Here is a 27,436-nt window from a genome sequence, read left to right as displayed (position 1 = left end):
GTCATGCGTCCAATGATTGTCGTGAGTTTCAGCCTAAGTTGTCCACTTGGGTTCCCGGTCTTTTAGAAGCCACTCTTAGTTAACTAGCGTAGAGCGAAATCAAATCCTAATTTTAAGTGCATTTTGAACTAAGTCGACCCAACACCTAATGCGTGTTGGGCCCAATAGAGGTCCACCTTGTGTCTATTTCGCCCATTGATCAATAAAAGACAATCATGCGTATGTGTTTAAATTTGAGGGATGTATACGTCATTTGATAAACAATGTCTCTTAGGGTAGGGAGTTTAAAAGTTTGTTCGAGTCAAAGAAGGATCAAACCACCATTGCCTCTGAAGACGTTGGCATTTAGAGATGACAAGAAATCATACAGAAGGACCGTCCTTGGAGGCATAACTTAGGATGGTACCCCTGTGTGGACTGATTATTTGTATCTGTGTTTCCCTATTATATATCCCCATTTTATTTTATTTATAAAATTTGTATATATTCATATTTTGAGACAATGTTGTCAAATGACGTAATATATCCTTTAGATCGATAGGTTCACCCTTTGCACAAAAGAGTCACATATTTGTATAGGATGCACAATAATTGTTTGTATATTATGTGATATAATTAAGTTTGTCTTCAATTAAAGCAATGCTTATGTGTTTAATTAATTCTTTGTGTGATATTTTGCATTATCAATTATGAACATGAACTAACACGTTTACCTTTTGAGTTTTTCTTCTGTGAGAGATTGATCTATGTCAGACTTCAAAAGTCATTGTTCGTCCAAAGTTGCAAGGGACAAGAGGACTCGCGAAGTTCGAGTCTTTGTATTTCACAAGACATTAATAACAAGTCAAAAGATAAATCAGGGAAGTATTTGATTATGAGGTCGCACTCATTTAATTTGTATTATTTTGTATGTTGGTCTGCTCTCACACATTTCTCATATTTTTTTAGGAAAATCATCCTGACAACAGTCGGGGATGATCATAACAATTTGTGGTTCTCGTAGATAATTGGGAAAAGACACATTATCAAGAAACATTCAAAAAAGAATATACAACAAGTGGTTATTGTGGGAAAAAAATGGGAGACCACATTCAATTGGTAGTACAAAGGTCGACAGTTAAAGATGATACAATGAATCGCTCCGAGTTTGTTTAAATTTTGAAATTATCTTATGTCATATCTGAACGAACAACGCGAACCTGATTCTCATCTCGGTGAGATATGTAGGCAACCCTTCTTGGGTTCGGTACTCATTTTTTCAAATTTCAAAAATAAAAAGTAAAATAGTTGTCCATATTTTCAAAGTCATATCTGAAAGAACTATGCGAACCTGATTCTCATCTCGGTGAGATACGTAGGCAACCCTTTTTGGATTAGATATCCACTGTTTCAAATTTCAAAAATAAAAGTAAAATAGTTGTGCATATTTTCAAAGTCATATCTGCACGAACTATGCGAACCTGATTCTCATCTCGGTGAGATACGTAGGCAACCCTTCTTGGGTTCGGTATCCATTTTTTCAAATTTCAAAAATAAAAAGTAAAATAGTGTGTGCATATATTCAAAACCACATCTGCATGAACTACGCACACCTGATTCTCATCTAAATGAGATACATAGGCAACCCTTTTTGGGTTCGGTATTCATTCTTTCAAACAAAAAAAAATTGTTTTGTACATATTAAAAGAGTCATGTCTTCAGCTCAAATGGGACCAATACAGTTAGGAGCATGTAAAAACATTTTATATGATAAAGAGGACTGACTTTATGGTAAACCATAGATTCTTTTGGTACCTCTCATTTTATACGTTTGTAATGCTTGAAAATTATCTTGTATGCATTCAAGATAAGAATAAAATCAACCTCATGGTTTCATGTGCATTGTGTGGTGAGCTTTTAGATCAAAATTCATTTGCATCGCACTGTTGATCTAGAACTTGGCTTGAATGTTTATCGAGGCGAAATCCTGAGTAATGTTTGGTTTGAGAAATGATTGTAGGCCTTATTTGACCCAATTGTGCCTTTTAAAAACCTTCCAAATGACATTAATCCTTAGTTTGCCCACTTTGAACCTGAAGTCTTTCTTTGGACAACCACACCTTAGCCACTACCCCTTTTGAGTGTTTACATGCACTATTCCTCTATTGGTCCAACCTTCTTTAGTGCATCAAGGATGTGCAAATTATAAGAGAAGATTCAGCTATGAAGTTGCCAAAGGCAAAAGATATAAAGCGTCCCATAGTAGGAAGGAAAAACGACGTCTAGAGAAAGAACAAAAAAAAAAAAAAAAAAAAAAAGGTTGAAAGAAATAAAGAAAGACAAAAACACCCCTGCAAGGTCAGTGAAAGAAGAGAAGCAAAATACTCCAACAAAAGAGAAAAAAAAATTCAAAAGAAAGGGGTGAAATAAAAGAAAGCTCCTAGAAATAAGGACTCAAAAAAAGTCGAAACAAAAAAAAAATTCCAATAAATGAGTAATCAAAAAAAGTCGAAAAAAGGGAGGACATTGAAGAGGATCTAACGCCAAAGGCGTATCAATCGTCAAAAGCACAAATTCGTAGTGACCCTCAAGAAGGAATTAAATCACTCTTATTCCAAATATATATCCTACCGTCCCTAAGCCTACATTACAAGTCAATAACAAGTCCTACATGATCTCATTTCAAATATTCTCACATTAGTGGAGATTTACATAAGGGTCAAGCATATGGTATCACAGTTGTAGGCATTGAACATTCTTGTGAGTGTGAGTGGACTTCAAAAAATGTCATGCAATAAAACATTTCAAATATGTGTGAAATATGACTTTTCTTTATGTGAGGGCACTTGAAACATGGGATTGGTACAATCCAAAATCTTTGTTTGCAGAAAGATGAATAAATCTTGTTGATACTTAAGTATGTTTGAGATACCACTTGAAGCTGTGAGAGTTACCTTGAATTCAATTTTAATTAGAAAAAGCAAAAAAAAATTTACTTGCGATCCTAACTCTTAGTACCAATTGTAGTCGAGACTTGACTATCTCTTCACATTCTTTATTCTTCAAAAAAAAAAAAAAAGGGGTGAGCAAACACCAACTCTTTAATATTTTCAAAAAACATTTTTTTAAGATTAAAAAAAAAAATGCAATTTTTTTGGTTGTCCGTTGTAAAACGTGATATTAGGTTAACCTTTTAAATGTGAAACATCTATTTTACTTCATTTAGTTGTCCATCTAAAAAATGTGACATGTTTTTTATCTCTAGGCTTTGAATATCATAAGGAATATCATTTTCCTATTTCATCATGTTCATATTGTACAGTTTCTACTGATGATTTTGGCTCAGATTCTTTGCAGCATTCATCATCTGCATGATTGGAACTAGATTTGACCTGATTCCTGGCTCAACAGGATATGTAGGCGCCACGACGGCTCGGTCATATACCCAGTGTCATGTTCTTTTCTCCTTGTAATAAAAACTGGGACAGAATTTTTGAGAATATCTCAAAAATTCACAATAAAGATGTTATCTCCAACAAGTCAATATTGAAGATCATTTTGAGATTTGCCAAAAGTTCTAACTGGGACAGAATTTTTGAGGAAGACCTCAAAAATTCCAACAAGTACTGTCAGAAACTTGATAGTCAACTTCAAATGATTCATCATCGCTTGAAGTTCAAAATCAACTTGCAAATCTTCAGCATTGTTATGACGAGCCAGCAATGCCTCGTACAAATCTCCAATAAGACATGAGTCACAATAAACACAAAATGGTCAAGAGTAAAAATGTTGGTTGCTCACATGTGTCAAAGTGATCAGACATTTTGTACACATTCTCTTTTAAAGAATCTTTTCTCAAGGTTTCTTGAATAAGTCGCTAGCTAAGGCGACATTATGTCTACTAATTTTTCCTTCTCAAGTACAGGAACAGGTGAAAGCATTGAAGCGATGACACTTTCAAGACAAATCATCGAGTCATCCACCTCGTTACAGTTGGACAATCATCGAGTCATCCACCTCGTTATAGTGGACTATCATCGAGCCATCATCCACCTTGTTACAGTGGAAAATCATTGGGTCATCCATCATTTGCATTTTCATAGTATTTTTAGTTGCCGAGAAGGCCATTGCATTTTTTATTTGCCGAGAGGGCCATTGCATTTTTCATTTGCCGAGAGGGCCATTGCATTTAAATTTTGCCAAGAGGGCCATTGCATTTTCATTTGCTGAGAGGGCCATTGCATTTTTCATTTGCCGAGAGGGCCATTACATTTAAATTTTGCCAAGAGGGCCATTGCATTTTCATTTGCCGAGAGGGCCATTGCATTTTTCATTTGCCGAGAGGGCCATTGCATTTTTCATTTGTCGAGAGGGCCATTGCATTTAAATTTTGCCAAGAGGGCCATTGCATTTTCATTCGCCGAGAGGGCCATTGCATTTTCATTTCGCCAAGAGGGCCATTGCATTTTCATTTTGCCGAGAGGGCCATTGCATTTTCATTTTGCCAAGAGGTACATTGCATTTTCATTTGCCGAGAGGGCCATTGCATTATCATTTGCCGAGAAGGCCATTGCATTTTCATTTTGCCGAAAGGGCCATTGCATTTTTCATTTGCCGAGAGGGCCATTGGATTTTCATTTTGCCGAGAGGGCTATTGCATTTTTCATTTGCCGAGAGGGCCATTGCATCTTTCATTTGCCAAGAGGGCCATTGCATTTTCATTTTGCCGAGAGGGCCATTGCATCTTCATTTTGCCAAGAGGGCCATTGCATTTTCATTTTGCCAAGAGGGCCATTGCATTTTCATTTTGCCAAGAGGGTCATTGCATTGTCATTTGCAGAGAAGGCCACTACATTTTCATTTGCCGAGAGGGCCATTGCATTTTTCATTTCCCGAGAGGACTATTGCATTTTTCATTTGCCGAAAAGGTCATTGCATCTTTCATTTGTCGAGAGGGCCATTGCATTTTCATTTTGCCGAGAGGGCCATTGCATCTTCATTTTGGCAAGAGGGCCATTGCATTTTCATTTTGCCGAGAGGGTCATTGCATTTTCATTTGTCAAGAGGGCCATTGCATTTTCATTTTGCCAAGAGGGCCATTGCATTTTTATTTTGCCAAGAGGGCCATTGCATTTTCATTTTGCCAAGAGGGTCATTGCATTTTTATTTTGCCAAGAGGGCCATTGCATTTTCATTTGCCGAGAGGGCCATTGCATTGTCATTTGCCGAGAAGGCCATTGCATTTTCATTTGCCGAGAGGGCCATTGCATTTTTCATTTTTCGAGAGGGCTATTGCATCTTTCATTTGCCGAGAGGGCCATTGCATCTTTCATTTGCCGAGAAGGCCATTGCATTTTTCATTTGCCGAGAGGGCCATTGGATTTTCATTTTGCCGAGAGGGCCATTGTATTTTCATTTTGCCGAGAGGGTCATTGCATTTTCATTTTGCCAAGAGGGCCATTGCACTTTTATTTTGCCAAGAGGGCCATTGCATTTTCATTTTGCCAAGAGGGCCATTGCATTTTCATTCGCCGAGAGGGCCATTGCATTTTCATTCGCCGAGAAGGCCATTGCATTTTCATTCGCCGAGAAGGCCATTGCATTTAAGTCGCATCTATTCGGAGGTAAAGGATGCGCACCATATCTATTCAACGTTCAAGTCGAAGGAAACTTGCGTTGAAAGATATTTGCATTTAAGTCGCATCTATTCGGAGGTGAAGGATGCGCACAATATCTATTCAACGTTCAAGTCGAAGGAAACTTGCGTTAAATGATATTTGCATTTAAGTCGCATCTAGTCGGAGGTGAAGGATGTGCACCCTATCTATTCAACGTTCAAGTCGAAGGAAACTTGCGTTGAAAGATATTTGCATTTAAGTCGCACCTATTTGGAGGTGAAAGATATGCACCCTATCTATTCCATGTTCAAGTCGGAGGAGACTTGCGTTGAAATAAATTTTCATTCGTCCTACCGATGGACATACATTCAAAATCCTACCGATGGATCATCATCTTTTTACATTCGTCCTACCGATGGACATACATTCCAAATTCTAGCGATGGATAATCTTTTTTCATTCGTCCTAACGATGGACATACATTCATATCCTTCCGAGGGATCATTTTCATTCGTCCTAACGATGGACATACATTCGTATCCTATCGAGGGATCATTTTTATTCGTTCTACAGATGGACATACATCCATATCCTATCGAGGGATCATTTTTATTCGTCCTACCGATGGACATGCATTTAGTAGATCATCTTTTTTCATTCGTCCCACCGATGGACATACATTCATATCCTACCGATGGATCATCATTTTCATTCGTCCTACCGATGGATATACATTCAAAATCCTACCGATGGATCATCATCTTTATTTGTCCTACCGATGGACATGCATTTTTATCCTACCAATGGATCATCTTCATTTGTCGAATCGTAAGAGATGCTACCATTTTTTCCTATAATTTTGTTTTTACTGATGAGTTTCATCTTTGTTTTTTCGAGAACATCCAAGAGGATGCATTCTCAGTTGAGCCACAGGTGCGGACTATTTTAACAAGGACGTAACATAGGGTGAAACCCTTTAGAGGTAAGTCCGGGATCAACTTCCACCACATTCCAACCGTACTTTTATATAAAGGTCATGTGTTCGGCCAAAATAGGGTTTGTCAATTTTCATTGTCCACGATTTCTTTCATCAATCATATCCAACGAAAGGGACAGCTGTTGACACCCAATTTTGGCCTAACATTTTTAAATTTCGTAATTTTTAAGTTTTATTTATCTAATGGTTCAAAATATTTTTTTTTATAATTTTAAATATGTTTATCGATAACTATCTTTATTTATCAAAATGTAGAGTTTTTTATCAGTTAATTTTAAAATTACATTTTTTACATGTCACTAGTACGTTCATTATATTTATTTTAATTCATTTTATTTATTACATTTGTTAATATTGATATTTTGCATAATATAAAAATTCATTCAAATACAAATATTTTACTTGATCGATAATTTTGGGCCACAATCAGAAACCCAAAAATTGAGCCCATTTAACAATTATTTCATATATAGATTTAGGTTAGGTTAAAAAATAGGGGGCGGGGGGGTACTTTTAGGAATAAGAATTTTCAGATTGTTTATTGGCAAAAGGGGTTTCTCATTGTTTAGTACTTTTCCGGTGAGCTCACCGGACTCCACCAGTCCACCACCACTAATGACACCTCGATCTTTCCCTCACTCCCATTTCCCAACAGCCATCCATTCTCCTCTCTTTCTCCCCACTGCCAGTGAACCAGCAAGCAACAACCACCAGGTTATCACCCAAAACCCATTTCCGTTAATAACTTTTTTACGGCCAAAACTCCACCGAACCACCCAGACCCCTTTTCCCTCTATCTTTTCCTACCAAGACCCATCAGAAAGCCACCAAAACCCATCAGAAAACCAGACCCAAAACCCCCTTCGTTTTCCCATTTTTCGGCAGCAGCTCCGGCAAGGAGCTCAAAGCTCCGATGAACCAGAGCTGAACAACACCAGTTCCCTACCCCTCACCCTTTTACGATTTTTATTTTCGTTTTACAGGTACTTCAGTGAGCTACGAGCTCTTTTTCGGCAACCAGTGACTCAGGAGAACAACCAGCTGACCAGAAACGACCCCAAACCCCGACCAAGCGACCCTTATTTCCTCCTCAAAACCACCAGATCCCCACCGCCAGAACACCACCAAAACAGATCCACAACGAGCTCACAGCCACCCATCACAACCCATTTTCCCCTTCTTGCTCGCTACCCCCAGACCAACGAACAGTAAAAAGACAAAGCACCACTACAAACCAGTCCTCAAACAGCGGCTCCACCACTCTTAAACAACCAAAAAATGCCATTTCCGGCAAGGAGCACGAAGCTCGAACAACAGCAACCAAGCACGACTCCGTCGTGATTCCAACACCGGCGAACTCCCAATTCCAGTGAACCATCAGACTAACCAGACCCACATCGAAACCCATTGCAAACAGTTGTTCAAACCAGAAATGCAACAACTCAAACTCCGGTAACCCCTCTTTCACTTTGTTTTTCTTTTCATTTCCAGATCTGGCCGGAGGGGTTCAAACTCCGGCCACCTCTATCTTTATATTTTTTTTTCTCAAGTTCATATGCTTTTTATTGTTGATTCTTTCAAGTTTTGGGACTGATTTCTTTTTTTTCAGTGAATTTTGTTTATAGTTTGGTATAGCCTTATGTTATTGTTTGTTTCGTCTCTATTTGATATTGTTGTTCTTCATGCACGCCTTCCCAGATTGTGTTTTGCTTTGCCATGATTATAATACTATGATTTGCTTTAATATACTTTATTTTATTTATTTTTTAAATAATGGATATCACTGTTTTGTCTTTTTGTTAATGAACCCTTTTATATTTGGTTTGGTTGGTTAATTTTATTCATTGCACATTGTTTGCCTATTTACATAGATCATGTTACTGCATTATCATTATTTAATTGTTATTGTTTTGTCAAGTTGTTAACCGTTGGTGCTTGTTGTTGTTGTTATTATTATTATTATTATTATTTTGTTATGTTATTATAGTTTGATAGTTATATTGACGTGTGGTTATTATTATTTAGTTATTGTTTTAATGTTTCGTTACTTTGATATTGTTATAGTTTTGAATTGTCGTACTTGTTTTATATCATTTCTTGTTGGTTTCATATGAGTTTATGTTAAAATTTTATTCGTTAATTGGCTAATGAAAAAATCTCTCCGTCGGTTTTGGAGGTCTCCCCATTTTAAAAGACGAAAATTTAGTTTAAGTTTATATAAGTTTTATGTTAAAATTGGCCAATGAAAAAATCTCTCCGTCGATTTTGGAGGCCTCCACATTTTAAAAGACGAAAATTTAGTTTAAATTTATATAAGTTTTATGTTAAAATTGGCCGATGAAGAAATTATCGTCGATTTCTAAGGCCTCCTATGTTAATAAGACGGGTTTTTATTTTTAAGTTAGTATTTGATTCATTTATTTTTATTCATATATATTTAGTACTAACATTTTTACTAAGTGTCTTTACAGGTATTCCGAAGTCACTTCTCATCGAAGCCATTTGAATAAAGTTCGAATACTATATTCATTATTATGTATTTGTTGACGTTAGACAAATATAAGGTCATTTCTCATATTACTTGTTTACTTTTTTTATTTGTGTATATTGCATGTTTGTTATATTTTGTATACTATTTTTATCTCCTCCTCAATTTGAAAAAAAGGAATTCAATCGGGATCCACATTTGTGAATTTCGAAGGATGCCTAACCCCTTCCCTTCGGAATAACTTGAATATCTTACTTAGAATCTCTTGGTTTCGTAGATCATTTAATTGGTTTCCTAGTTTTTCCTAAAATTAGGTGGCGACTCCTTTAAAATTCTTATTTTCTTAAAATTCTTTTAAAATTGAATCAATTGATTACTTATTGAGTCACCACGACGTTTCGCCCTATTCGAATAAAGTATGGATGTAAACAACTACCATATCTATCAATTTATAATAAATTAGGTGGCTCATAACCTATCAAATTAAAGGTCTTCGGAAGATTTATTTGCGAAATCTTTATGGAACCCTTCATAGAGAGTTGGCGGAGCAGTAAGTACCGTCTCACAATATTTAGAGTCAATTTGGACATTTAGGAGCCAATTTATAGAAATTATGCGATTTTCTCAGTTTTTTGTGGGTGTTAGCCATGAATATTTTGGTGATAGAATTTTCGGACGATATCTTTGCGAAACCTTTACGAAACCATCCATAGGGAGTTAGGGAGCAGTACATACAGTCTTACAATTTTTAGAGTCCATTTTGAGCATTTAGGTATGAGCCAATTTACAGGAATTAGACGATTTTGTTAGTTTTTCGTATGTGTAGCCCATTAATGGTGATATGACTTTCGAACGATTTCTTTGTGAAACTTTTACATAAATCTCCGTAGGGAGTTGAGGGAGAAATACCTACAGTCTCACAATTTTTAGAGTCCATTTTGGGCATTTAGGGGCCAATTTATCGAAATTGGGCGATTTTTTTAATTTTTCGTGTGTGTTAGCCCATGAATATTATGGTGATATGACTTTTGGATGATTTATTTGGGAAAACTTTACGAAACCCTATGTAGAGAGTTGGAGGAGCAATACGAATAGTCTCACAATTTTTATAGTCCAGTTTGGACATTTAGGGGTCAATTTACAGAAGTTAGACAATTTTTCAGTTTTTTTGTGTGTGTTAGCCCATAAATATTTTGGTGATATGATTTTCAGACGGTTTCTTTGTGAAACCTTTACGAAACCCTCCATATGGAGTTGGGGGAGCAATACGTATACTTTCACAATTTTTATAGTCTAGTTTGGGCATTTAGGGGACAATTTACATAAATTAGGCAACTTATCAAAAAAAAATTGTGTGTGTTAGCCCATGAATATTTTGGTGATATGTCTTCCAGACAATTTCTTTGTGAAATTTTTATGGAACCCTCTGCAAGGAGTTGGGGGAGCAGTACATACAATTTTTAGTCCTTTCCCACCCTTTCTAAACCTATACCTCAACGTTTTTACACCTAATTAAGGTCACAAGAAACCCCTAGGACAAAGTTGAGTTGAAAGCTTCTTTACCAATTAAATTTTAAGATGAGATTATACTTAGGTAAACTTCAAACGATCATATATTTCAGCATATAATGAATTATGTGGCTCATCATGACCTATCAAATTAAAGGTCTATGTGTCCTCTTTCCAACTTCACTTAGTTTGTCTCATTTCGAGTTTGGAATAAGAAGTTATATCTAATTTAGTGAAGCTCTGTCAGGCAGTCGATGTTCTATATTGGACCTACAGACGATGGAAATTTCCACGAACCGTAGACTCTTCCGTGAAGGCTTGCTGCAATTTTTGTTTCAGCAACTTTATGCATGCGTTCTAGAGTTATTTTGGTCATTTCCCAAGCTTTTTAACTCTATTGTAAGTCGGTTTTCTGTGTTTTAATTGAGTATATCATTCAACTAAGTGGTTTTCCTCTCAAAATCATCAATCTAAGCATTCAAGTATTTAGAAATTTTCTTCAAACTCACCTAGGTTTCCTCTTCTCCACCAAGAACCCTAAAACCTTCAAGTCAAAAAATTCAAGATACAAAGAGAAACTTTACATCCAAAGGTTTTCCCAAGTTCTTCACTAAAATCATCAATATAAACATTCAAGTATTTAGAAATTCTCTTAAAACTCACCTAAGTTTCCTCTTCTCCATCAAGAACCCTTAAACCTTCAAATCAAAAATTCAAGATACAAAGAGAAACTTTTCATCCAAGGTTTGCCCGAGTTCTCACCTCTAAAACTTCATAAAAGAGCTCTTCTCTCAAGATCAAGCCCCAAGATTCCAAGCTCAAAGATTTTCATCAAGTACAATAACACACGTAAAACGGTAAATTCAGTGCTCTGGGATCGTTTGAACTTGAAAATGCGTTCTTTTGCCCCTCAGAACAAACTCACGCCATTAATAAGGTCGTAACGGACGCCTGCAAAATTTTCGGCCAAAAACATGTCGCAATCACGTATCACCCAAAATCAATGGACTATAGCATACATAAAACGGTAAATTCGATCTTTTCCGCTCTGTGGCTCGTTTGAACTTGAAAATGTGTATGTTTGCCCCTCGGGATCAACTCACACCATTAATAAATTTGTAATGGATGCCCACAAAATATTTCGGCCAAAAACCTATTGGGATCACGTATCATCCAAAATTCATGGACTATAGCACACGTAAAATGGTAAAATTGGTTTTTCTCGCTCTAGGGCTCGTTTGAACTTTAAAATGCATTTGTTTTCCCCTCGAGACCAACTCATGCCATTAATAAGGTCATATATAAAAAAAAATTGGCCAAAACCTATTGGGATCACGTATCACCCAAAATCCATGGACTATAACACAAGTAAAGTAAAATCAGTCTTTCCCGCCTGGGGCTTGTTTGAACTAGAAAATGCGTCTATTTGCCACTTGGGACCAACTCACACTATTAATAAGATAGTTACGGACACCCACAAAAATATCAGCCAAAAATCCATTGGGATCACGTATCACCCAAAATCTATGGACTATAGCACATATAAAATGGTAAATTCGGTCTTTTGCTCTCTGAGACTCATTTGAATGTGAAATATTCTCCGACAGAATATGATATCTCTTAAAAAAGGGTTCCGCCTTTATAATTGTGGAAATTTCATTAGAATACATCAAGACAAGAAGATACCAATTCGTGAGTGTTTATATAAATTAAGAAAGGTCCAAGAAATTATTTAATTTTTTTATATATTTTATTTTCATAAATTTTAAAAATATATTGTAATTGATTATAATTTAATAATTAATTTTTCTTTTTGAATTGAAAGTATAACATTTCTTATAATATTTTGTAAGACAAGAATAAACATATATAAATTATTGTACATTACGTAACAACATTAATGTTTAAATCTCTCTTATTGATTATAATTTTGGAAACTTTTTTTAACCTAATCAATTATTACATGAACTATCAAAATAATTCTAAAATTGTTTAAAAATAAAATTAAGACTTCACTTTAATGAATATGCCAATTAGAGTATCATTTGTACTGATATAGTAATATTTCACAATACTTTTAAGTACAAAAATCAGTATTTTATTGATTACAAGACATTCAAGGTTAAGACAATATTTTTTAAATTTAATTATTTGATAATCTAATTAGTTTGAGCTTAAAATGTTTAATAAAACATCTCAAAGAATTCAAGACAATTTTACAAAACCAATATTAAAACATGGTTGATTCAAATTAAAGTGAAATAGACAAATTAAGAAATCAAAAGTAATAGTCTACGATTTTTAATTACAATAGCATCAATAATGACATTTCAAAGATATGTGCATAATAATTAGTAAGAGATTATCAACAAACTATTAATAAATTTTTTTTAATTAATAGTAACAATAAATACATAATTTTTATTTAATTAAGTATTTTATGTTATTTTAAAGAGTCATCACCTAATTACATTTTAAAGGTGAATTAGGACACCTAAATCTAATTATGTAATACTAAAATTAACTCAAATTAATGATCTACTTAACTTATGTGATTCTAGGTAAGGGCTCTAAATTATCCAAGGTGTTAAGCATCCTTTAAGTTTCGTTAAATACGATTACCGATCAAACTTTGATTAAATATGTGCCAAATTAAAAAATATGTTTATGTCTTACTCCTTAAAAAATCATTATGTTGCTCGTATGCTTCAAAAATATCATATGGTGTGTCGGATCTTCCATAAACCATGCACTTTTGGAAGATGTATACTGGTATGGCTTCATTTCTCAAAGATCCGTTCAGCATAAATTATAGATTTGTTATTATTTTAATTAAGTTATTGGTTAATATTTATTATAAAAATTTACTTACAATTATATTATATATTATATTACAACTGTTTCAGCTGTATGAATTTATTTTTTTATTAAGTAAATTATTGATGCATAAAATTATGTTCTAAGCAAAGAGCAGAGCTAGATTTTGAGGTTTGTGGGTTTGGAATTTTAATTATTTTGAGCTATTGAGTTTTAAATTAATAATTTATACACTTGTAATGAATTTCTTATTACAAATTTAGAGTTTGAACTAAAAAAATTACTAAACTCAACTGAACTCAGAACCAACATACCAGCTTATCCCCTAACTAGAAAAATTAATGGTGGAGGGGAATTAAGATGTCCCTTTGTCAGTTTGACAAATGGGTCCATGTATTTTCATTTGTCAATCAAATAATGTCTCACACAAGTATGACCAGTTATTTCCATTTCTTACCCAAGTAACTTCTATTTTGTAAGAGTTCAATTAATTAAAGTGGGAGAGAAGAATACTAACACAAGAAAAGCATATATACACTAAATTGTCAACACATTTATTTTACATGTTAAGACACTTTTTGATTGATCCTCAAGTTCAATAATTTATGCAATATAGAAGGTGACATAGCCACTACTTTTTGGTTATGTTCCTTTGCATGAAGCTCAGCATGAAGCCTGCAAAGGGCTGCACCTGCAACTTTCCATGCAAAACCACACTTTCTGATGTCGCCTATAGCTTTCGCGTAATCATAAGTCACGCGATAAATAGCAAGTGCATCGTTATATATGTCCGTTGTACTCCTTGTGCTCTCCTCCATATCCGGTGCTTCATATAACAGCTGCATGAAAATTTGAAAAATCAAGGGAGAGAAATGAACACTCATGGTGGCTTTTGGATTAAGAAAATCTATTACATGGATGAATCGTGGGAAAGGAAGGAGGAATGGGATCGGTGAGGATTGAACCACGATTATTGTGTTGTAAACTCCCACTGATACAACTAATTGTGGTGCTCATGTTTGGTTTCTTACAAGGGAAAACGTCCAAATTTACCCATACCCTCATCTAATACTTCAAGTCTTGCCATTAACGGAGCTCCAAATTGAACTGAGTTATCCTCAATTAAACTTAAGGATCCATGCTAGAGCTCTGCTGGGCCAAGGGTAAATATGAAACAATTTGCTAACAAGGGTATGAATAACCCCAAAGTATAACAAAAGGTAACATTAAGATATTCATTGGTATTTTTCACCTTTTCACCGTCTTAAAATGACTGTTGAACGTTAAATATCGACCTTCAGACCTAATTCAACCCTAAAAGCTAACTTATCAGGTGGGCCGATGTGGGACTCAACAAAGAAATTTCTCAAAGGTTGATAAAAGAAAGGTTTTACCTGTTTGTACTTTTTAATAACCTGGTCAGCTAAGTCATTTTTCGATTCATTGCTGGTGTTCAGTGCTTCCTTCATCTCAAATCTGTAATTTCTGTACCTTTCCTCCCATAACCTCAAACATGTCTCAGGGATTCCAACCTCAAAAGCCGAAAGTTTCTTAATTTCTGGACATACAAAATACGATATATGTCAAATGCACAACCAGTAAGCAATTGCAATATTCAATCAGTAATGGATCAAACACTTGCCTACAGCAGCTGGTTCTTCAGCTTTAAATTTCTCAACCCGGTCATAAATTTCTCCTAAGACAGAGGTAGAGTGATAACTTTCTTTCTTTTGCAAGAAATGCGGAAACTTGTCTACTTTCAACCTCTTTGGGATGTAGACCTGTGGATAGAAGCAAGAGCAGTAAGACAAGAATTTGATAACTCAACAACATTAAAAACATTAACAAAAACATATTGAGAAAGACCAAAAACACAGCTAAAGTATCCTGGTTTTTCGAGTTTCCTACTTTATAGTTCAGGTTTGGAACTCGAAAAACGGGATACTTTAGGTGTGTTTTTGACCATTAACTCAAAAATGTTCAATCAATATCAACTCTAGCTTTGGAAGTAAGAGTAGATTGTCAAATCGCTTATGGACTAGAAGTGCATATTTTTCTTCAAAACATGTATAGTGAATCTGAAGTATTCAGGCAAGAGGCATCAAACTAATAGAAAAGATTTAGGGAACAGAACAGTAGAAAACATTCACTCAAGTATATGATTGTCACAATAAGGGCTATCAAACAGAGATTAGGCTAAAGAAAGTAACCTTATTCCCACTTTTTGGGGCGTCTATAGCGTCATAATACAAATCAATCAACTCGAACAATTTTTCTTTCACGGACTTTGTCTCTTCATTCTCTGTGGTGTTATTTTTCCCCAATATAAGAAGTCTATCCATGAGTGCATACCAGTTAGCAGAAGCATCAGCCATGCTATAGCTGAAAGAGTAAACCAAGTGAATAAAAGCGAAACATGAGCATTCGTTTTAAAGCAGTAAAAGCCAGAGGTGGATGGAGAGTAGAAGTAAAGGGTACAACTGAACCCAGTACTTTTGACACAGAATATAAATATATATGTAAGAATCACTAAAAAAATTCCAAATAGTAACTATGAAACCATAATTTTAGAAATGCAATGGGTTCAATGGTAAGAATTCAAATGTTGAACCCATTAAATGTAAATCCTGGATCCGCTCAGCGATAAATGAGCATTTAATTCTGGATCAGGATCTATAGATATAACAGAAAGCTTAACCAGGTTAAATTAAAATAACTTATCAAAAAGATCGTGCCTTTCAGAAAAGATTTTCCAGTCATCCGATGCTCATTAGCTCGGGGACTTCCCGACTCCCAAGGATGAGCAACTTTTACCATTCAGATATACAGGAACTGTATGTTGCACTCTTCACCGAAGAGACATGTTTCAGACAATATCAAAGAGACTATTCTAACTTTGAAAGGCAAAAAAGGGCATTCTATACATACTTTGGCATCCTAGTTTCTAGAAATGTCTGAAAGAGTTCATGCTCCCTTTCCTCCGCAGAGAAGTTGTTGGGCTCCCTATGCAATGTCTTTGGTGTTGAATGGATTCGGCTCCACGGTCTACTTGCAGTGAAATATTTTAACAGCTGAAGCATAAAACATAACATGCGCAAATTGGACGGAACTCATTCAGTATTTTCATTCATTCAAGAAATGAAATGATATAACAATATGTTCTTTTTTCTATTCATTTATTGATTTTTCATTGTCATTACTAGATGGGCATGTAGGGTGCAAATGGAGGACCCAATCTGAGGTAGTTCAATCAAATCATTAAGCAAAGAAATTAGAACAATTAGCCAGTAGTAGAGATAAAGTTGACCTGGGGGTTTTGAGAGACCCAATATTTATCTCCATCAAAATCACCATTAGCAATTTCAGTGGCCGCTGATCTTGGACCTTTTGTGGAGAAAAATATTCCATATTTAGCATTTCCAACTATGTCTCCGAGGTTCTTCACAGGGACAGCAAGTAGTCTATGGATATCACCAAAATGAAGTCCAGGATTCCTGTATACTAGTACCTCTCCAAATATTTGCCCATGTTCACTGCATAAAATGTCGTAGTTTTACTTTGTAAATTTCCAGCTAAAAATACAGGCTCTGCAACCTTGTCATTAGACTAATGAGCAAATGTGCAACGATGAGATAGATTCTAACAATCAATGGGTAAGTTGATGATGAGTGCATCGATGAGATAGATTCTAACAATCAGCTTTCACCAAACTACTTCAGAGTCATACTGATTTTCCACAGAGGAATATCTTTTTTAAGATAGAAAGCCGAATGGCTTAATACATAACCTGCCCCTTAAACTTGTCCGGATATTCCATTTAGACTCTCGAACTAAGCCTTGTTTCAATTAAACATCTCAATAGAGTGTTCCAATTAGACACTTTCATTCAATTTTTTGAATTTTTTGTGTGTTCTCATTCATCCATTAGATAGTCACATAAAATATGTCATTTCCTTTAATTATACACATTTGCCTAAATAGGCCATAAAATCCAAGGAATTTTTTACTTGAGGTTGATGCGTATAATTAAAGGATACGACATATTTTATGTGGTTAACTAAACTATCTAATAGACAAATGAAAACACGTGCAAACGCTTTTTCAAAATTTCAATCTCAAGTGTCTAACTGAAACACTTGATTAGAAGTTGACAACGTCATAACAAAAAAGTTTTTTTTGGTGAGTCGTCAGGATTGGACGAAAAGGATCATATAAGATATATATAAACAGTATACTTACAGAATAACACAAACTTCATGGGGATTTAAAGTATCAGTGGGATCAGCTGTCCCCATTAGATAGAAAGTATCAGCAATAGGAAGTCTTCCTCCTTTGAGCCCATTTCTTTCTTCCTTTGCCAGGGAAGATAAACAACACCAAAGATATGGTTCAGTGAGAGGTACTCCAGCCATTATCATACTTGTGGCAGTAGAGGCATCATCACGATCTCTATGGTTTACCGCAACTGCATGGAGACAACCAGTAAAACAAAAAAGTAAGGGTCTGATTTGGTAAAGCATTCAACAGAGACTTGGAACAGAGTAGTGCATATTAAGATCAATGCAGGTAAATGAATGCTTTCACTACAACTTCAGTACCAAATCTGCAAAGATGGCATCAGAAGGTATATAAGAAGTGATTTGGTTTTAGGCTATGTTGCTCGAGTTCTCACACAATGTCGGAGGGTGTATGCCAAATCCTCCAAAAGTAATGCATTTTGGAGATCAGACATCGGGTCAACGGCACTTTTGGAGGATCCGAGCAACATAGTTTCTACTTTCTAGGATTTTTTAGAAAATTGGTAACGGCACCAGATTGTTAATTGTTCATATAAACATGTGATGCTTTCAAGAGATTATTTGAAATTTTGAGAACAAAAATGTCACCACATGCTGAAATATAATCCAGATTGCACACAAGTTTAAAGTTGTCGCGTAACAACATCTGAAGGTCAACATTTCTCCATGTACATGCTAGATTACAAACCATAAACAGCTGGCAGAGAAACTTGGTTTTATTATCATTTTTTCTAAAACTAGAATTACCTTTTAGTGCTGTCACCTCATCTGAGTATAACCTTTGTGTCTCCTCCAAAGTATTATTGAGTATATCATAGAAATACTCCACGGGAACACCTCCATAGGTCAGCAGAGCAATAAGAGTTCTTGATAGATAAGTATTCCTAGGTTTAAGACTGAAAGAAGAACATAAGAGGTGTCAGTTGCAGCAGTTGATAGATATATACCTGAAATGACTGTAAGTACAGAAAATTCTGTAATACAAAGATAGCATGGAAGAATTCTTTTTAAAAAACAATCATTGAAAGGGAGATATGTCCATTTTTAGAGCCAGTTGTAATAGGCAAGTTGATCCTTCAATCTCCATCAAAAAATCCTAGTGGTAAACCTTGTTTTACTTTTCTTTTTTATTAGGAAACCTTTTTGCTCTTTTAATACTACAAAAATCTCACAAAATAATTCACCTCCCTCACTTGGGATCCTACTGCAACGGGTACGACAAATTGGTCCCCTAAGCAATAAAAATACAGACTCGATTTCTGTCAGTAATATTGTGGTTCTTCCAACATAGTCTTTCCTAACTGTTACTTACTAACTACTGAAATGCATAATAACATATTTTCCCTCATATATGCACATGTACTTGCAGCTCTTAGTGTTTAAAAAAAATAGGCTTTACTACAATATTTCTAAAATAAGACAGGAAGGGTCATGAAAGTAACATTTCAAATTTCATGGTCAAAAGAAGATCCCTACAATGAACTTTTTATCTTTCTATTAACAGAAATATTGAATTAACTAAAAAGTACCAAATACCTGAGTGTATTTATTTCCAACGAGTTAAACATTTGAGCTCTTGACAATCTTGGATCTGCCTCGACCTTGATCATTGAGGGCCTAATCTGAATTGTGCGTCGTGGCAGCTAATATTTAAGAACAGAACATTGTATCCATTAGGAAGTTGACTTAGAGAGCAGAGAAATTAAGGGGCATTTAAGATAAGGCTGCTTCAATAAGGCCATCGCACAGAAGTATGCAATTAAGTTTAAGATATTAGGCAAAGCCATTTCAGGTGGAGCAGACTATGGTTTTAGTACCTTTCTATTGACTAGAAGGGTTCCCTTTACAGCAAGACCATTGTAGAATAGACGGCACTGCATCAACAGAGGCTAAACAGACAGAGAAGAATGAAAACTAATCAGCTAAAACCAACCTGACCATGTTAAATGATAAAAAACTGCTAATTGCAGCGGTCTGGGATTCCAAATCAATTGTGGTAAACATCAAAAACATTTACCGGTTCCCCACTCTGAAATTCCGCCTCTCCCAACTCAGATGAATTCTCCCCAAGTTTGACACCATTGGTATATCTCTGAAATGGTTGGTTAAAAATTTAATGGGAGGTTCTTCAAGAGAGATGAAAGGAAACAGATACAAAGAACTGAACAATGAATCTGTCAGATACTTTTAATGAATACAAGCATGCAAGAGACAATTTCTTGTGCACCGTCTAGTGCCTACAACCAAAGAAAATCAAGGAAATAAGAGAATTCAAATGAATTTAGAAAAAATAAATATATGAACTAAGAATATATTCTTCCAATTTCTGCAACTCCCTCCGTTTCAATTTGTTTGTTTGGTTTTGACTTGGCACGGAGTTTAAAAAAGTAAAGAAGACTTTGGAATCTTGTGATCTTAAACTAAAGATATGTAGAATGCACTAAAATGCCCTTAATCTTATGGTCTTAAGCATGCCATGTGGAAAATTGGAATTAAAGAGTTGAAAAAAGGAAAGAGGCCTTTTTTTTAACGGACTAAAAAGGAAAGTAAGACAAACAAATTGAAACGGTGAGAAAACTATATTTCATCTGCTTGCCTGATCGAGAAGCTAGCTACTGGTCCTCAAATGTTTATGTTATTTAATTTCTCTAAGAACTTTGCAGTTGAACTCACAAAAAATTTGATAGGTATTTCCAATGGCTACATGACCAAATGCTGGAACAGCAAAGATATGGGAAGTTCAACAAGAAATCACTGTTTGATTTTTTAAAGATTATTGATTCCCTCACTTAAGAATTATACTTTCTTTTATGACCTTGAGACCTTCAAGGATTTGCTTTAATTTTATTGACGTTTATGCAGTGGCTTCTGCCCAGAGATGTGAACTTGGATACTTCAAGTCGGATAAGGATGTAAAATGCCTCATTATGGACTGCATGGTTAATGAGATAAATTAGAAGGATTGCGTCTTTATTCCTCAGATGAACAGCCACTGGAATTATATCCGAACATACGACAAATTTTGGAATAAAGCCAAATTATGTGCTTCTTGGGCCTCTATTCTTGAAAAGAGAGCACCTACTTCATTGATTAGGTTTACTGGTTCTTAATGCAATACAAAAGCATAATCAACCTCAAGAAAATGCTTAGTGATTTAGGTTTAATCAGATTACCTCTAAGTTGGCACACTTATGCTTCACATTGAAAAAATCTTGCGGACACTTTCTTGCCAAGTCTTCTGAAATATATCCAGTCCCATCTGTGTGTATAAGTGGTTTCCCATCTTCATCATAGATAATTCGTCCACTCTTATCCTACATTTTTTTTCCAAAGGAGGAGGCAATTAAATGATAAAGAGAAGTCATTACCTTGAGACCGTGGAAAGAGAAACTAAAAAGAGATGGTATATACATGGAGAAAGAAACTGCAAAGAGTATGCATGATTATATATACACAGATTATATGTTCGATAAGTAATATACATGACAACATATATCTTCAATTCTGTCAATATTCACTGAATTCAGATCAACTTGAAGCTTTACTGTCGTGGATAAAATTAGGGAGAACCTGCATTATCAGAGTAACTATGCAGTTCAGAAAGAAAGACAGCAAGTATGCAATAAATATTAAAAAGTTAAAAGAGTCCGGGAAATAGCAAACCTGGCCATGTATTTAGCCATGCTAGAGACCATGTGTACATGCATGAAATTGCACCTTGCTTCATGGACCATCTTGTCACGCAAAATGTAAGTTTCTTTTTCATAAGGATTAAGAGATTCCATTCGAACAAAGTAGCATTTGACAGAATCGATCTTTTCCTCTTTGTCCTTTGAACTTCTCTTCTTCCCGTCATCCTTATAAACTGTTCAAATACCACAATGACACAAAACCTCATTGGCATCAAACACTTGAAAACAGAACCTCTCAGGTACTTCCACCCCTGATTTTGAGTACAATAATGAGAATGACGCTTCTATTTATTGGTAACATGAGAAGTTTCATCAAACAGCTACTTGGGAAAACAGAAGATCCACATTGACACAGGCCAAAAGAAGGCCATAAGACGGGAAATTCTTTTAATTACAAGTTGTTGTAGGTAATAAGCAAAATATTTGCCCTCTAAGTACAGTAGTTTCATGTTATAGAAGACCATCAGACTTGAATGGGAGCAACTGTTGGGGCTTACGCCCAATATATCTATGATGTAGCGACACATATGTTAGATGAATCTACTATCATTCAAGAACAGACAAGATTATATATGTTCTTATATTTGTGTTAAAAGAAATATCAGCAGCACTCAAGCTCAACAATAAATGGACTTGGCCACATGCATTCCAAAATAAAATTCATAAAATGCACAGTCCATCGGCAAAACTATCTAAAATTACAGAAAGAAAGACAAATTCTGAATTTCTTCTTATATTTCCAAGATAAGATAGGAATTTTGAAATACTTTGGCGACATATGTATAAGGTAATTACCAAAAAAGCGATAGCGCCTCAAACCAACAAGAATTCCATTCTGAACAATCTCTTCTGGACACCCTGGGGTATTTTGCTCAAACTTGACGATCAATACATTCTCATCTCCTAATGACTGTTGCAGATGGGTTCTTTCTGCTTTCAGGTAAGGACCCTGAGGAGGAGGGAAATAAAACAAGTCAAGAAATGGATATTAATGCTTAGGGTAACGTGATGAACTGTCCAAAGTGAATGAATGCTGCCCACTCCTTAATTAATATAGGCATTACAGTTATTTCTTTCGGGCTCTTGTATCAGTATCAGGAGACGGCAAGCTTCAGTAGTTCTATATTCAACTTTTGATGCCTAAAAAGCTAAAGTGAATCATTCGCAGCCTAGTGCTACACAAATCAAATATTTACATGATACAATATTTACTGGAGTCTGAAATCTTGTTCAGCCAATTCAAGCACGGGAATAACTTACAAAACACTTTAAAGGCTAAAGGAGTTATCTTGAATAATTTTTAATCACAAAAAGTTTTGAACCACAAGAATAACAGACCTTAAAAGTATAGCTTCCATCCGAATGGACATGGCAATGATAAAGATGAGTCCTTCCTGAATCCCAATCAAGATACTGAAAGACACCGATACAAGGCAGTTGTTGGATTAATAGTTCAATAGTTAAAACTTAAGAGACTATTATGTGAGTACCTAGACCAAGGTATTACTAGTCTCTTATTGGTGGACACTAATGATAAAAAAATACATCAAAAGCAAAAATGGAACGACAGAAATATAAGTTCATAGTCTTTAACTCTGGAAAAAGAACATCAGTGGTTGGGACCAAGACCTTAAATCCGGACTAACTAAAAGATTAAAACAGACTATACAAGTGTGGTAATTGAATGGAAACTCACCTGCACCCGTTTATTATGTTCACAAAGATGACCATATTTATTCCAAATATATGACTCAAAATGAGACATAGGTTGATATATCATATCCAAAATGTCACCAACATCATGGAGCATAATTACATCCTCCACCTTCCTCCTGCAACGCATACCAAATCAAATATCAACTTGTAGCAATATAGAAGTCACAAAGTAAATATTTGAATAAATGCTAAATTTACCTCCCAATGTAGTTTAGAATCAAAAAGAATTTCCTGAATTCAAGCTTACTGAGTGCCAGTAACTGTTCACTTATTCCTCGTGTGCTAGCCCCGTCTCTGAATGTAGATGGCCTAGGATCGTAATGATCTCTTTGAAAGCTAGTTGTCACTGGACTCATTGGAGGTGATGGTATTCGTGGAGCTGATGTAGGAGAATCAGATGCATCACCTACTAGGTCTGCAGGCATTGGAAGACCATCATTGGTAAACTAGAATTCTTGAAAGGTCTGAGTACATTACATGTTGTGTTGTTCGGACTCTTCAAAAATGTGTATCGAATACTCCAAAAGTAGTGCATTTTGGAGAATCCAACACGGGTTCAACAGTTTTTGAGAGTCCGAGCAACATAGTTTACATGTAGAGTTGTAAATATGCAAAAAAAAGGAAGAAGAGATCGCAACCAATAAAAAATTTGAACAAGTTCTTCATTAAGCCTAAACTAATTCAAGCTTACTGAGTGCCAGCAACTGTTCACTTATTCCTCGTGTGCTGGCCCTGTCTCTGAATGTAGATGGCCTAGGATCGTAATGATCTCTTTGAAAGCTAGTTGTCACTGGACTCATTGGAGGTGATGGTATTCGTGGAGCTGATGTAGGAGAATCAGATGCATCACCTACTATGTCTGTAAGCATTGGAAGACCATCATTGGTAAACTAGAATTCTTGAAAGGTCTGAGTATGTTTACATGTTGTGTTGTTCAGACTCTTCAAAAGTGTGTATCGAATACTCCAAAAGTAGTGCATTTTGGAGAATCCAACACGGGTTCAACAGTTTTTGAGAGTCCGAGCAACGTAGTTCACATGTAGAGTTGTAAATATGCAAAAAAAAGGAAGAAGAGATCGCAACCAATAAAAAATTTGAACAAGTTCTTCATTAAGCCTAAACTAATTCAAGCTTACTGAGTGCCAGCAACTGTTCACTTATTCCTCGTGTGCTGGCCCTGTCTCTGAATGTAGATGGCCTAGGATCGTAATGATCTCTTTGAAAGCTAGTTGTCACTGGACTCATTGGAGGTGATGGTATTCGTGGAGCTGATGTAGGAGAATCAGATGCATCACCTACTATGTCTGTAAGCATTGGAAGACCATCATTGGTAAACTAGAATTCTTGAAAGGTCTGAGTATGTTTACATGTTGTGTTGTTCAGACTCTTCAAAAGTGTGTATCGAATACTCCAAAAGTAGTGCATTTTGGAGAATCCAACACGGGTTCAACAGTTTTTGAGAGTCCGAGCAACGTAGTTTACATGTAGAGTTGTAAATATGCAAAAAAAAGGAAGAAGAGATCGCAACCAATAAAAAATTTGAACAAGTTCTTCATTAAGCCTAAACTAATGTCCAGATATATACTCAATTTATATGTGAATAAACAATACGGGAATTATTCTTTAGATATTACCTATTGTAAGGACATTTTCATCTTCAGATACTCTTATCCATGTATTCCTAATAAATGTATTACTTATTCCACCTTCTATTCCGTATAAGATAATACATAAATCCTCATATAACTTATACCAATATTAGTTATATAACATTTACTTTCCAGTATTAAAATCTGCATATTTTGTATGAATTTTAATACCAAAATCAACTATGGTATAAAGCAATACTGATTATATATCAAGATTAACTTGGCTTATACCTCAAACCTAATGACCCTTAGTACTTTACAATTAGTGGTTAACTGTGTTTGCTTTTCCTTTCTATCTTTTTGTTACTATCAACATTTGTCTATCAAGTACAATAAATCTGAAGAGATTCTTAGAACAGAGACTTTTGAGTCGAATAGATAGAAGGAGGGGAATTTTTAACCCAAAAAAGAAGGGGCAACTTTAGGATTCCGCACGGAATGATTAATTTCCAGTTAAGCAAAGTGAGTGCATTCTTCTGTCAAACGCTTGTATTTAAGTGGAGAAGTGTATTGGGACATAATTATTATTTTTTATGACAAGAAAAACCTATCGCCGCTAGTACACTCGCTAGTACAGGGTAAAACCCTCGCTCCTATGCAATAGCTCGCAAACCACATAGGAGAGGTAACCCACACTAGGCAAGCCTAGTGCGACGAGCTCGACCCAGAAGGCAAACCCCTTGCTTTCGCTGGCAAGGGGTTTCAAACTTGAGACCTCCAACATGGAAGTCTCAAGCTCAAACCACTGGGCCACCCTGAAGGGTTATTGGGACATAATTATTAGTATTGACTACTGAGAATAATTAAGTATGTAAAACTGAGTTATCTCTAACAACTCAAGCTTTTAGATGAATGATCCCACAATTTGATATGGTATCAAAGTAGGCATAGATTTTTAGTTTGAATCTTATTGCCACCTTATCAAAAAGAATTTCCACATGCTTGATCCATAATAAAGAATCAAGCTCGCACGTGAGGGCAGGGGCGAAGCTAGAGGGGGCAAGGAGGTTTGTCCTAGTCCCCTTCACCAAAAAAGTACATTGTACATATAAAAGGATATAATTGTTTTTTATCCATATGTAGTAGGAGTAGATATTGAGGCTTCTTAGTTTTGTTGTGGATTTACTTCTTTAAATTTTAAATCAATATAATGAAATCATGCCACCATCGTAGAATATGTTGAGAATATAATTAAGTAACTAAAAATATCTCCATAATAACTTAAACTCTTAGATGAGATAATCATACACTTCAATAATGATTCCAAAATTTAAAAGTTGTGATTGGTCGTAAAGGTTTTGACCCCAGAAGAGTTTGTCAAACACTAATAAAAATTCTTCTACCAAACAAGAAACTTACTAATGCTTCCTAGAAGAGCTCTCTTTGTATTATTGACTTTCTAAGTTTATATTCATATAAGGAGAATTATATATGTATCTTTTGGAACTCTTAAATAGGAAATAAACATAAATTACTTAATAAGCTGACTAGAATTTTATGTATTGGAAATATATTTTTATCTTTCCAAACTCTTAAATATAATAAAGTGTATCCCTGTTTTTCTAAGAACAAAAATGTTTATCTTCTTTTTAAATTTCATAAAAATAACGTATTTTAATATATACAAAAATAGAAAAACATGCATGCAAGTTCAACAGTTTATGTATTTTAAGCACACTTAAATTAGTAAAAAAAATTTATCACTTTATCATTACACTGTGCAAGTTTGAAAAAAAAAATAGGAAACTTTACCATTATCCTGAAAAATCGGCCGATTTCTGGGTGAAAAATTGACAGAAGAACAAGAGGAATTCGGAGAAGACAGCGAACTTCTTCGAATCTGAGGCGAATGATAAAAACTTTCAGCAGAAGGAACTGGTTCTTCATAATTTTGCTTCTGATAAAACTGTTGAGTTTCCGATTGATAGTATTTTTTCGCCATGAAAACAATGAATCCACTTAGGGTTTTTTTAATCTGACATTTTGAGATTTCCCTCAAAATACAAAGCGAACGTTCTTCTCCGATTGCTACAAGGAGTCTTCGTACTTTATCATCTGGTGAATTTTGTCTCTCTTTTTTGCAGATTTGGTTAATCATTTGTTGTACTGAATGTGGAAGTTCAACTTCTTCATTGTTGTGAGAGTAAAAATCTCCCATTTTTTGCTGATTGAAGTGAAGAAAACTGGGATTTTTGAGAGAGAAATTGAGGTTTTTGTTGAGGAATGTGTACAGTGGGAAATGTTTTGCCTGCTTAGTTTAAAGTGGAGCTTGGAAAATTACTTTTCAAATTAGTTGGTTTTCCGCCCGATATTCGATATTCGTATTTGATATTTAAATTTTATTTGTATTAAGATTAGACTAACTTGAATTCGGGCATATGTTGGGGGTGAGGTTGGTAATAAAGAAAAAAAGTCATTCTTAAAAGTTCAAACTTAAGACTCAAGTAAGGATACAAAAAAAAAAAAGAGCTTACACAAATTTCATTAATTTAGAAATTAATTACTTAAATACACTTTAATTTGTAATATTATGTATGTTTATCAAATATTGGGTTGTTCAGATACATTGTACGAGGAAATAGAAAGCAGAAAAAAAGTGCAGTTGGAAAGAAATAAAAGTTGAAAAAATCTCAAAAGAAAAAGAAGAAGTGACAATTCAAGATGTGACCATTC

The 27,436-nt window shown here is 35.1% G+C and overlaps 1 protein-coding gene across 1 annotated transcript; it reads right to left on the bottom strand.

Annotated features, from left to right (window-relative positions):
* Window positions 1–13,899: 13,899 nt before the first annotated feature.
* Window positions 13,900–26,973, bottom strand: LOC125811505 (probable RNA-dependent RNA polymerase 5). Its single transcript, XM_049491008.1, has 19 exons — window positions 26,516–26,973; window positions 23,313–23,529; window positions 23,095–23,230; window positions 22,737–22,811; window positions 22,194–22,347; window positions 21,370–21,571; window positions 21,189–21,276; window positions 20,880–21,020; window positions 19,724–19,798; window positions 19,524–19,595; window positions 19,243–19,349; window positions 18,454–18,602; window positions 17,648–17,873; window positions 16,716–16,941; window positions 16,337–16,479; window positions 15,619–15,790; window positions 15,051–15,189; window positions 14,803–14,966; window positions 13,900–14,247 (listed from the first exon to the last, which is right to left on the bottom strand). The coding sequence occupies exons 1-19, from the start codon at window positions 26,919–26,921 to the stop codon at window positions 13,975–13,977; spliced, it is 3,165 nt and encodes a 1,054-aa protein (XP_049346965.1). The 5' UTR covers window positions 26,922–26,973; the 3' UTR covers window positions 13,900–13,974.
* Window positions 26,974–27,436: the final 463 nt, after the last annotated feature.

Source organism: Solanum verrucosum, unplaced genomic scaffold (genome assembly GCF_900185275.1).
Source record: "Solanum verrucosum unplaced genomic scaffold, falcon-dt-bn FXZP01000238.1, whole genome shotgun sequence".
NCBI classification, from domain to species: domain Eukaryota; kingdom Viridiplantae; phylum Streptophyta; class Magnoliopsida; order Solanales; family Solanaceae; genus Solanum; species Solanum verrucosum.
The sequence above is the reverse complement of the archived record's forward strand: the minus strand, read 5'-3'. Positions and strand labels throughout refer to the sequence as shown.